The following is a 12810-nucleotide window of genomic DNA, read 5'->3' as shown; positions in this document are numbered from 1 at the left end:
CACAGGTTGAATCCAGTGCTCTGTCTTTGAGAAGTCCAAAATCAAGGAAATTTAAATATGTATCTTTCCCAGGGAAAATTACCTGTTCTCCCTGTGTCCGTGTGAATTTCCTCCGGCAACTCCAGTTACCCTCCCACAGTCCAAAAATATGCAGATTAGGCTAATTGGAGACTCTGTATTGCCCGTAGGTATGTATGTGTGTGAGTGAATGGTGTGTGTGCCCTTCGATAGATACACCTGTCCAGGGTGTATTCCTGCCTCCCCCCCCTCCTCCGCCCAATGACCCTCACCAACAATAAGCGGGCTAGATGATGGACGGATAGATTCTGTCAATGATCCATCGATGCAAAGTTGCACTTGAATATTCAGCATGGTTCTCTTCAGCGGCTCTGTTTTGGTTTTGATAAGAACTTCAATGGGAAATCGAAAATGGGTTGGGGCAGGCCAGAGAGAATCATTTATTTAAAACACTGCGTCGTGTTCCACCTCCTTGAGATTCATGATTCATAATTAAAATCCAATCAGGTGCTGTAAGTAGATTATTAGTTCTGGAGCAGATCCGAAATGGCGAGGCGGTGTCCGTATGTCGCAGATGGGCGGAGTGAAGGTAGCTCCGAGGCAGCGCTATTGTCAGTATGCAGCGGCATGCTCCCCTCTAAAACCTACAGAGCCCAGCAGAGAGAGCTCTCCCCGGGTCATTATGAAGGAGATTACTTAAGTGTAAAAGGATGTTCAATGCACATTAATTATCTGGCTCCTTTGTTACAGAACATGGGGCTCAACTCTCCTCTCTGCCTTGCCTCATCTATCTTTCACTCTCTTCCTTTTTTGTTCGCTTACGCACTTCACCCTTCTTCCTTGGGAACATTTTTTTGATAAGAATATTTTTCAACCCTAATTGCTATGTTGCACGTTCAGCTGTGGTATCATTTCAAGTAAGGTCTAAAAAAATCTTTCGGGGCGCGGTTTTAGGCTCGGTTTGCTTGTGTCTGTGCATGTGTGCGTGTGTGTGAGCGGGCACTCAAGGGAGTGTTTTAACTACGCACGCTGTGTGCTTCACTGTAACACTGTTGCCAGGGAGTTCTCATTAAAGTATTAATTAAAGTCACTCAGAACCTAAGAGCCATTGAAGGCTGGTCAGATGAGACAGAGCTCCTCAAAACTGCTAGAAATAGCACCAGGGGCTTTACACAAATCCAATTTTACAGAGCATCCTGCAAATATTTATTGGGGGGGGGGGGGGGGGGTGTCTGTGGGGGGAGCACCGCTCCTCATTCTGAGAAATATCACAGCCCTCGTCACCTTGACACCAATATACAGATCTTCTTTCTGCTACCTCTCTGAACACTCTGAATACAGGAAATGATGTGGCATAAAGCAAAAACACACAATTTCATACTGAAACCGAGTCTGAATATTAACATTGAAGGAACTGTCAAGAGTAGAATAGTGTTTTTTGCTGAAATGATATTAGGGTTTATTAGCATGCATAAGCTCTTGTTAAATACAGTACGTGGGTTATGCACAAATCCCAGGTCTTAAATGCGAACGAAGGAGAAAGACGGCAGTTTTAGAGGCTGAAAATGTAGATGAAGTTGAGGCATGTCTCGGTATGTTATGGTGAGAGCGTGGATGTATGTCGCAGAGATGTGTCTTTATGGCTGTTAGACCTTGGTAGCCTAACAACCCTAAGCCTCATGTTTCTTGTTGTACTGAGATAAATAAAAAATGTAAAATGTAAAAATGCTGTACCACAACTATTTTCCAGTCAAAGGTTTCTGTTAATTTCATAATAATATAATTTGTTATTATCTCAGTCCATGATCTCAATCCAAAACAGACATGAATACAAACCACACAATCATCGATAAAAATATGAACAAAGAACAGAAAATCCGTTTCTGTGCCCCGAGTCTTGTCTGGCTGTCAGAGCAGGTGAGCCCCCGTGATTTGGAGTCCTGTTCCTAGGGGAGATTGTCTGATGAAAGGCAGAATCAGAGCTAAGATCTTGGCAAGAGGAGGATATGTGAGCAGAAAGATTATTAGAAAGGGCAGCTCCATTTAATAAGAGCAAGCCCACATTGACACAGGTTCCCCACAGAACATCACTCACCGGCTTATTGGTTACCCAGGCATCTGATAGCGAATCCCTGGATGAGACGAGGATGCTCTGGGAGAGCTGGAAACTTAAGGGCTCAAAAAAGCCGGAATTCAGAGTAGTGAGGAGCCATTGTGCTTTAGCCAATTGCAACAGACCTACATTCACCTGCTTTAACAATTACATTTCACATTACTGCAAAACACATATTTTTCAGTACACACTTCAAATTGCAGTATATGTCACTTAAATACATAAAGTTAACAGCAGTGAGTTAACATTTGGAGTGTACACACACTGCATTGTGTTTGGTCTTGGTAAATTCTCTGACTCTGACAGCCAGTTGCCTTTGGTTGGTGCTGTACCATTTCGCGATTTTAGAGTTTTGAGATCAAAGATTTGGCTCATTTACAGCAGCACTCTTGACATTTTGCTGCCCCCATTTGGAGGGCCTGGGGCACTGCACCCATCCTCCGGGCATATGTTTCTCATTTGCAAATCTCTGTTCGGCTACAGCTGCCAAGTAATGTTTGTTGATTATTCAATGCAGATTATCACAAGTAAGCTGTTTTAAGACCACTTATCCTTCTATTACAATATCCCCAGAGTTGTTTTGGTTCTAAATTAGACGTAGTGATTACTTCAGATTAAAAACACACAACACAAAGTAATACGCACAGCACACAAACCCAGCTTGCCCACACATTCCTAGCATGTGGCAGGCGCAGCTGACTTGCGACCTGTAAGGTGCACATTTTCATTGGGAGTAGCGAATAAGGCAAGGTTTCAAATTAGTTGAGTTAACAAATGGACCTTTAAGTTCTTGCATTTTGATTGCTGGCTATAAATTAGCATCATGTGTTAGCTAGCATGACAATAAAGTAATGTATCCAATATTTTAAGGCTATATCAATGATATTTTATTTATATCTAGGGAAAGGTGTTTTAAGGGAGCTATGGGTAGCACTGTAAAATGTTCAGAGCCCAGAAAAATGTGTTTGCCCAGAGGAATCAAAAATGCTCTGTCAGAGTTAAACATACTCCATCAGTGTGGATTTTACATTGAATCATGGTGAACAGCGGTTGCCGTCAGGCCATTGAGTATGATTCTGTGGAATGAAGCATACCACTGCCCTGATTTCACCTCTCTGACCAGCATGCATTAGTTCCACGGCTGAGTGCATGCCCTGGCCAATCGGTGCGCCTCCTCATTCCCGCTCCTCCGGAAGGAGAGAACTGCCCCCACCCCACCCACCAACCCCCCAGCATTTGTACAGCACAGATGGGTGGCAGAGTGGAGCTCAGGATTATGGAAGATTTCCCCTCCCTTTGATAAACAATCGAAAATGACAGTGCCAGAGATAAACCTGCACAAGGAAACATGGGCCCCAAACCGACCCTCTTCACTCCGCCTCCACACCTCCCTGCCCAGAGACCCGCTGTCACACATCACCGCCTGCCCTATTTTCCCCTCTTCACTCACTTCCGGGCCCTGCTGATGAAAAACAGAATTAAAGATTTACAATAAAAAGATTAGCGAGACAAACAAGTATCCTGGCCAGGAACATGAGCAGATTCAAATTCTGCACGGATAATATCATGGCAATTTGTCAATAGAACTAACGTCCAAGGTTTTTTTATTTATTTTTATTTTTTAAATGCTGTCATTGCCACACTGTTTCAGATTCCCTGTACTCTGATGTGCCTGTATTATTCTATGAAATTCTACATGTAGGAAATGATATGAATATATTGTGAATCATTGTGTATGAATGACCAGGACATCTACAGTGTTGTGTGGCTGCAAAACTCCAGCCCTGGAAGAATACAGTAGCTGTGGGCTTTTCCCACATTTCAATCAGTAGCCGATTTAGTCCTTGAAAACAAGGTTCATCGACTCTTTAGCCAATCAGTGACTTATGTGTTGAAGTGCCCAAAAGGCATCAGACACTGTGGCCCCTCAGAAGTCTGAAACCCCTGCAGTAGACCCTCAGCTGAGTGTACTAGACACTATGTATATTCTATGAATGCAACGTGAGAAAAACATATACAGACAGGAAAAAAGAATATGCTGCAGTTAAAGTGGGATTCTTTTCTGTGACATGACTGCAAAGATTTAGCTCCAAACTGGCTGGGTAAGACAGGAGCCTGTGCTGGGAGCATCTCGCATGCTGACATGGGGAGGGTTGTTTGTGCTCCGCATTCTTTATTATTTGTCATACTCTCACTGTCTTTCTTTATGACCCACTAAATTATGGTGGTGCTTCAACAGTAGACATCCATCTCTGTAGGCACACCATTGGAACTGTTATCTTTTTCTTCCATCGGTCAAATATTTATTTAATCATTGGTGATATAAGTCATAATCCAAAATCAGGATTTTTAATCATTAATAAATTTAATAATTTAAGGTTTGTATTTTGGATTAAACCAAATAAAATGACGTCCATCACTATTACAATCTGTGGAAAGTATTGATTCATGTAATTAAACGTCTTTATGTCCTGAGTGAGCAGACATGATGATAATTGATAATTGATAATGTAGGGTATGGGTTTGAGCAAATTGTACTGGTATGATTTGCATGTTGCATTATTCAGATAGTTTTATCTGTTGTGGTGCATTTATCTGTCCTAGTGTGTTCCCTCTGTGAAATGTTCTACATCTTTTAATGGACAGTCATAGATGTACTATATCCCGGTGTACCACTTTGTGTAAATATTAATAACGTCCAATGCCAGGCATCAGGAAAATGTCATTTTGAGAAACTGTCAATGTAGCCAATGTAAAACACTGAAAATGCTTGAAAAATTATCTTAATTGTTCTTTTTTTGTGCTTAGCTAGGTGCCTCATATTGTATTAGAATGTTTATACCTGTTTTTCTCATCTTGGGAACCTTTGCTCTGTCACGGGTCTGTATTTGCTCAGATTATAAACGTACATATTTATATGTTAGACTTTCTGACATTAGAAACAGGCTGCATAATTTGATGTGTAATTGTGTCACGCAACCGTAGGCTTTTCTGTGAGCTTTCATTTGACTCGGGAGTCCTGCGCCTTAACAGCTGTGCTCTGTGGTGCCCTCTACAGGAGACGCACAGGTGGCGATACCGCGCAATCGCATCGAGGTCATAAATGGTCAAATGGTGGTTCTACAGGCCTGGTATAGCCCCACGTCAGATATCAACAAGAACACGGTCATCTGGAACATGGTGGGAAATTCTTCCACGCTGGTGAGTATCTGTTTTCTCACTCCAAATATACATTGTGTTGTTTTCTTACCACCTCACTTCCTCCCTGTAAATATGCTGTGGCTACTTGGGACTTCATTCCACACTCCTCATTTCGGAAGACCTGTTTTTGTGTCGTGCTGTTAAAAGTACATCCGCGGATGGAAGAAAGGCTTGGTCTAAGCTGAACTGTGAGATTTAATATGCCGAGTGTCAGGGGAGACGAGCAGCCAGGGGAGGTGGAGGCAGAACGCACTGGAGCTGTCTGTCTGACACAATCAAACCTGTCCCTGCCTCGGTCATAATCAGAAAGACAAGGCCGAGGCACGAACACGCAGCCCACTGCCCCCCCCCCCCCCGCCCCCCATCCCCCCCTCGAACACCCTCCTGCGCCCCCTCATTACAACTATCCATCCAAAACCTGAAGAACGTCGACAGATGTCTGCTGTCCACCATCATCTCTCTCACCCCTTCCAGCATCCTCAGAGTTAGAGATAAAAAAGCTGTACAAGCCAGGAAAATGTTGCATTGCATTAGCTCCCAGAACACATTTTAGACAAATGCAATGCAAAGTAGGCCATATATTTGATATATTTATTACTTCAGGTCAAGTAATAAATATATCAAGACCAAAATATGCACATTTCAATTGATCAAAGGATAGGAAAAAAACTTTGAATATCAAAAAGTAAAATCCCATTGATTTTACAAGGAGTAAAAGCAAAAAATATCTTGCTTTTCCTGCTAATAACATGCTAATTCTCTTAAAACATTGACTTGGCTTGCACCAGCATTCCAGTAATACATTGGTGAGTCTGATGTTGACCAGGAGTTTTACTGTAGACCCACAATCATTTTTTACTGTACAATGTCATAACATATGTATTATACAAAGAAAGGGCAAGGTACAATCAGAGCAAATATGCTGTATATTTCAAGCTGTCTCTCATGCAGTACATTGGGCAGGTGTATAACCACATGGGGAAAAGGTGTGGAATCTCCATCAAGGTTCTTAAACAGCTGCTATAAAGCTCAGTGCTGTATTCCGGTGTTAATTCAACTCAACAGTTGGTCCCACTGTTAGTGTTGACTTAACACTGGACATTTTACTGTGTGAGGCTCTCTTCTCTGTGTAAATATAACGGTAGGCAAGACGGTGCACTTACTGCATTCCTGCGGCACCTGCATTGCCACTTGAGTCCTTGTAATGACTGTGATCATCCCTGTAGTCTCATTTGCCATTGCTTGAAAGCTTATCACTGCCGGAAGTCTTCCAGCACCACAGTGCCATCTGTGCACATCATTTTCTGCATAATCTTTTCAAAGGCCTGCTTCTGTGTCGCGGTGAAGCCGGAAAGCTTCTCTTAGGAATCTGTCAAAGATTAATCATAAAGAATGTTTTTTTTTTTTTGTTTTTTTTGTTTCATTTGAAAGCTTAATGTATTTCCACTGCAGAATGTTTGCCTCGGGGTTTTCAGCACGGTGTTTTGTTTTGGGCACAGGTCATTTCCAACACGGCGGGCGTGCCGAGTCACGGTAGCCCCCAGTTCATTGGGCGGGTGGGGTTCACTCAGACCATGCCCAACTCCAACGTGTCCATCTTCATCAACCACACGAGGGAGTCCGACTCGGGGCTGTACGTCTGCCAGGTCATCATCCCAGGTGGCACGGCCATCAAAGGGGAGCTCACGCTCGACGTAAAAGGTAAGAGCCGGTCCAAAGGCTGGGCGCGAGGAAATGTGGAAATGAGCAACAATTGTATAAATTGGAGTATAAAATTTACCATCTAAAATGAAAAAATGCTTTACCTTAAAATTTCACTTGATTTTGAGACACGATATATACTGCAAGACATTTCATTGATATTAAACTGAGTGTAATATGTTTTGTGGCTCTCCCTGTCCTCCGCAGTTCCTCCATCACCACCAGTGTGTAAAATGGTGGGAAAGCCTGTGCTGAAGGGGAATGTTACCTTGAGCTGCAAATCCGAAGCTGGCAAACCGGTCCCACTGTACCGGTGGACCAAGACCTCCCCAGTGTCCGAGGTCTTCTTCGCTCCTATGCAGAGTGAGTCCTGTCCATTTATAACATTTCTTATTTTCAATTTTTCATTAATTAAACTTTGTAAAACGTACCAAAACAAGCCCCAGCCCAGTCAGTTCTCTGAAGAAGAAGAGTAGAACCTTATTCTAATTTAACCCTTGCCTCCCTGTTTCATTTCTCTGTACCTGCCACAGTTAACATCTGTCCTTGTCATTGTAGATGGTTACCCAGAATTCCACATTTGTGACCGTGTGTGACTGTGTGTGACTATTTTTGTCCTACAGATGAGAACCTGGGCACACTCAAACTGAGCAATCTGACCAAGAACATGTCGGGGAAATACGTGTGCAAAGCAAGCAACACCGCAGGCTCAGAGACCTGTTACATTAATCTTGAGATCAACACCTGTACGTATATCACACTCTCTGTATGAACACCTGTATGTATATCACACTCTCTGTATGAACACCTGTACATATATCACACTCTCTGTATGAACACCTGTACGTATATCACACTCTCTGTATGAACACCTGTATGTATATCACACTCTCTGTATGAACACCTGTACAAACATCTTACTCTCTGTATGAACACCTGTACACACATGTCAATCTCTGTATGAATGAACAAATGCTTTATTGATCCTTGCAGAAATTTGTTAATCAACACCATATCGCTCTCTGTAACAACAGCTATACATACTTTACCCGGTGTATCAACACCTGTATGTAGTGGATGTGGAAGTGTTTGAATAAAAGGATATGTGGATGTGTTAATGAGTGGGTGAGTGTATGAATGGGTAATGAGGAAAGCATTTGTAAAGATGCTGCATCTGTAGATAATGTGGGTGAGTGGGTGAGTGGATGTTTGTATGTGTGTGCACTGAGATGGAGTTCACATTGAGAACATTTCTCTGGTTTCCGTGCAGCCTCCAGTGCGGGGGTGATCGCCGGGGCGACGGTGGGCTCAGTGCTGGTGTTTCTCGCCCTCCTCCTCATCCTCATCTTCTTTCTCAAGAGAAGGAAGGACAGTGAGGACGACATAGCCAATGACATCAAGTGAGATTGTACTACATGGTGCACGGGGCGCTTGCCTGAAGCTGTTTGTGTGTGTGTGTGTGTGTGTGTGTGTGTGTGCGTGCGAGCGTGCATGCGTGTGTCTGTGAGTGAGTGCATTTGTGGTGGGGTGTTGGATGTTTGCATGTGTTTGTTTGGTGGGTGGATGAATGAGTATGTGTGCAGGGGGCTATTCATTTTATGTGCTTTGTTGTGTATGGGGGAGATGCTTGTATATATCATGTAGCTCTCTCTCTCACTTTCTCTCTCTCTCTCTCTCTCTCCCCCCCCCCCCCCCATCCAGGGAGGACGCTCAGGCTCCCAAGCGCGTGTCGTGGGCCAAGAGCGGCACGGGCTCTGACATCATCTCCAAAAACGGCACCCTGTCTTCCATCGTCACCAACCCCCACCCACGGGACCATCTCTACCCCCACCACCCGGCCTCCGACACCGCCTCCATCATCACCGCCACGGGCAGCACCATGGGGTACCGGCCACGCCCGGGGGGAGAGGCCAACCCTCTGCAGGGCCTGCCGGGCTACAACCCCAGCGCCAGCCTTCCCCGCGGCCCCCCAGGGCCCCCCAGCATCAACGGCAGCTCCCTGCACAGACCTGATCAGGCCCATCCCCAGGCCCCGAGACCACCCCTGGTGCCCACCAACGTCACCTCCGCCAACATCGCCCGCATGGGCGGAGTGCCCATAATGGTGCCCGCCCAAAACCAGGCCGGCTCTCTGGTGTAGCGTGGCGGCTGGCTCGGGCTCATGCCCTGTAAACTATTGTACAGATTCTAAAAAAAAAAAAAAAATACACAGTACAATGCTTCGATTGAATTTAATTAGTGATGAGGAAAAATGTGTTTTTGATTTTGGAAATAACTGGTTGTTTGCTCTTAAGGTGTATCGGTGAAACATACAGTGCAGATGTGTCACATGATGTAATTTAATTCATTTAAGTGTACAATGAATTCACTGAGTTTTATATTTAGTTTTTTGGTAACACTTTGGTAATAGTTTTGGTTAGTTGCAGCTTTACCTGTACAGTTAAACTGTAACTAATTTGCTAACGTTACTGGTCATTACTGAGTCACTCCAACGTAGGTAACATGGAACAAGCAGTATTGTTAAATGTGCATATGAAACAATGCCAGCCCTGTCACATCGCTCCTTCTAAAATGAAATCATTCCCTATCATGATGGCACATTGAGAAACTAAGAGGTCAGGTTTATTTCTTATGTATCATGAAGATATGACCTGAGAGTGTAAATACGACATTTTAAAATATTGTATTGTACTTAAGTGTGTGTTATTAAGAATACGACTTGCTAACTGTTGCTCCATGTTACCTTGGTTGGAGTTGCTCGATAATAACTTCTTGTTACCAAATTAGATACCATTTAACTACCCAGGTGGAGCTGAAACTCAATGTAAAGTGTTACCGTTTTTTATATTCATGGTATATTCAGATATGTACAGATATAATTGTAATGCTTTACTGCAGGATGTTTTTTTATTACTTTGTATTCTTTAAAGCTGAATTTCATTTATTTCACATAAGGTATAATGCCTTTCCTTACTGTCAGCGGTAGCATGTTTCACAGACAATTACACAACAGGAAAAATGGTGCAGTGGCTTTGCATGGTACTGTTAACAGTGGCCTGATTTCATTTTGATTTGGATGTTACATTTCAGATTTTATTTTATTTTAAATAGAGACAACCCATACAGCACACGACATTATTTTGTCCATTGAAATGTACTGCTTGTATCAACACTGGAAACTGTGCCACGCAGAATTGAGATCACATGTGTGCTTTAGAGTCCAAGATCAGCAGACACACATGTAAAATCAATTCATATGAGTTGAGTGACACCAGGATGAATCTGGAGCAGCTATGTTATAATACACAATTTGTTATGTTTCCTTGTAAACCAAACTACATTTATGTCATTAGAATGCAGAAGAATCTGACTGAGATCAGATTGCAAATGTCGAGTTCATTTTTGTAAATAGTTATTTTTCAAATTCTTTAGTTAGACCCAGAGAAGTTCAAATGGGGACAGAATCATTATATAGGTTGTCTTACAGAAGTTAGAAGACCAATAAAGTGCCATTTGTTTGCCTTTATGAACACTGGCCAAATTATCTGACTGCATTAAAATACTAGTCAGAGAACTGTTTTTTTAAGCAACACTGTTTCATTACATTCCATGTGATTTTTGGGAAGTCATCACTTTCATTCATCGGTTATCAATACCAATAGTGTTTTAAGGCCTTTGTTGCTGATTTGATATAATTATTGAGGAGCAAAAATAATAACTTATCATTAATAATCTGCGTGACTTTTTTTATTTAATGGGAATGAGTATCTGTTTCTCCTATGTACATTAATACCATAAACCAGATGGATTGTTTGTATGTGAACTGAAGATTGTTAATGTAGAACAAATATGGGTTACAAAACCAAAGAGATTGTTTCTTTCTATTATCAGCTACAGATTTGGATGTTGTTACAATGCTAACCCAACTGCTTAAAATGACTAGTGTTGACAGAACTTCATTGACTTATTGGAGTAATGTTAGTTCTATCCAAAATCCAAACTGCTACAGGTCCCATTATACATTAAGTGCTCCTAATAAGTCATGTCTGACTACTCTTTCTTGTTATGCATTTGTTCATACATAAGTAGTTGGCTGGGGCATATTTGTCACAGCACAAGCTTCAGATAGGTATAAAACACGATATAATGTAACTGTATGTAATTACAGTAATTCCTTTGTGGATGGAATTTAATTTAATCAGGCCTTATGTTTTTTGTTTGTTTACATATATAGATAACTGAGAAAGCAAGATAACAGTTTTTTAAAACACAGTATATATTTATTTTTCTCACTTTGAAAGCCTGAGCTACTTTCATTCAGTGCAATATTGTTTAAATAGAAATGTAATTTGGAGCACCATCAGGTCAATAAATAGTTCGGCTTGTGGGGTTTCCTAATTTTTTGTGTTAAGCTGTAAGATTAAAATTAATCTGGACTCTTACATTTGTTTTACATTTTTATATATTTTTTGGAAAATCTGGAATGGTCAAAACACTGATATATTTTCACACAACATAATAGAGAATTGTCCAGGCCCAGACTTCCTTGAAAAGCAGTGATTCAGTACAATCACCATGTTGTATAGATTTTTAAAAAAAGCAACCAGACAAAAAGAGTTTTGCCACTGAGCTTATGCCAGAAGAAAATAATCTGTGTAACCTAGTTTCATCAGCAAATTGGTACAAATTCTTTTGAGAACATTTATTATTTTGCTTTCTTGTTGACAATTGCTTTGGCACAAAATGCTAATGTGTGTTCTATAACAAAAGAGGAGTTGTGGGAAAAGAGTTATTTTCATTGTTATTCACTTGGGTAGATTGCAGCAGTTTTTCATATGATATTAGCATGAAATATATATTGACATATATATCTATTTCATTCTTGATCTGACATTCCCTTAAAATGCTATAAAATTGTATTTCAGCTTACATCCCTAGATATGATGAAAATCTATAAATACATGACAGTAGTAATTGATGTATATAATTATTGCTGCTGAAAATATGTTCATGTGCACTGTTCTGAGATTTTTTAACTTTTATGTATATGGCTTTAAAAAGCTTCAGTTATACCTTGTACCAATATTTTAATAAAAAATTCTATTTCAAAATGCCTGTATGTGAAAATGTCAATTATATTTTGATGGATTTGTCTGAAATATATTTTAAACCATATATGTCCACTAGGTGTCACCATAGCACAGTGAAACTGAAGTGTGCTTTGGATCTTTATTTTACTTCCCCGTAAAAGCCATCACATGTTCAGACTGTAAATTCCTGAGTTATTTATCAACCTGCTATTACCCTCTCTTTCATACAAATGTTTCCTGTTTCTGGTAGTGGATTTCAGTGGATACTTTGCAGGTGAGATTGAAACATCCATCAACTTTGAATACAGACCTCGTTACCCTTAGTACCCTTGAGAATAGACACCTGAACTACAGCAAGCTTATTTCAAGCATAGGTCAATTTGTTCAGTTGTTCATTTAACTAAATTTACACTTTGCTCTCTAGATTTTCCACCATCGTGTGTAATTTTACCAACACTGAATGAGTTTTTGTGACAACAGTAGTGTCAATCAGCGAAACTAGCATGTTGCTTTGGAGCTTCCAGCAAGTCAGAAAATTGGGAGAAAATCCATACCAATGCAGTTACAGCACCTGTGTTTTACAGTTGCATGGTTAATGTATTTTTCTGTGGTGAAGGAGCGTCCCATGAATTTTTAGTGTCTCTCATTCTCTGTCTGACTGATGGAGCGGCAACTGCAGTAAACACA

At 41.3% G+C, this 12810-nt stretch overlaps 1 protein-coding gene across 2 annotated transcripts in view; it reads left to right on the top strand.

Annotated features, from left to right (window-relative positions):
- Positions 1 to 12146, top strand: part of esama (endothelial cell adhesion molecule a) — a 42264-nt gene extending 30118 nt beyond the window's left edge. Inside the window, exons 2-7 of one of the 2 annotated variants that reach the window (XM_035434914.1) lie at positions 5190 to 5332; positions 6826 to 7033; positions 7241 to 7396; positions 7657 to 7779; positions 8304 to 8433; positions 8735 to 12146. In XM_035434914.1, coding sequence (XP_035290805.1) covers positions 5190 to 5332; positions 6826 to 7033; positions 7241 to 7396; positions 7657 to 7779; positions 8304 to 8433; positions 8735 to 9173 — 1199 coding nt within the window. In that variant the 3' untranslated portion in view covers positions 9174 to 12146. The remainder of the gene's footprint in view (positions 1 to 5189; positions 5333 to 6825; positions 7034 to 7240; positions 7397 to 7656; positions 7780 to 8303; positions 8434 to 8734) is intronic. The other variant, XM_035434915.1, reaches the window with a different exon arrangement.
- The last annotated feature ends 664 nt before the right edge of the window (positions 12147 to 12810 follow it).

The sequence above is a fragment of the Anguilla anguilla genome, chromosome 9 (genome assembly GCF_013347855.1).
Source record: "Anguilla anguilla isolate fAngAng1 chromosome 9, fAngAng1.pri, whole genome shotgun sequence".
Lineage (NCBI taxonomy): Eukaryota > Metazoa > Chordata > Actinopteri > Anguilliformes > Anguillidae > Anguilla > Anguilla anguilla.
Note: the sequence above shows the minus strand (reverse complement) of the source record. Positions and strands in the feature narration are given on the sequence as shown.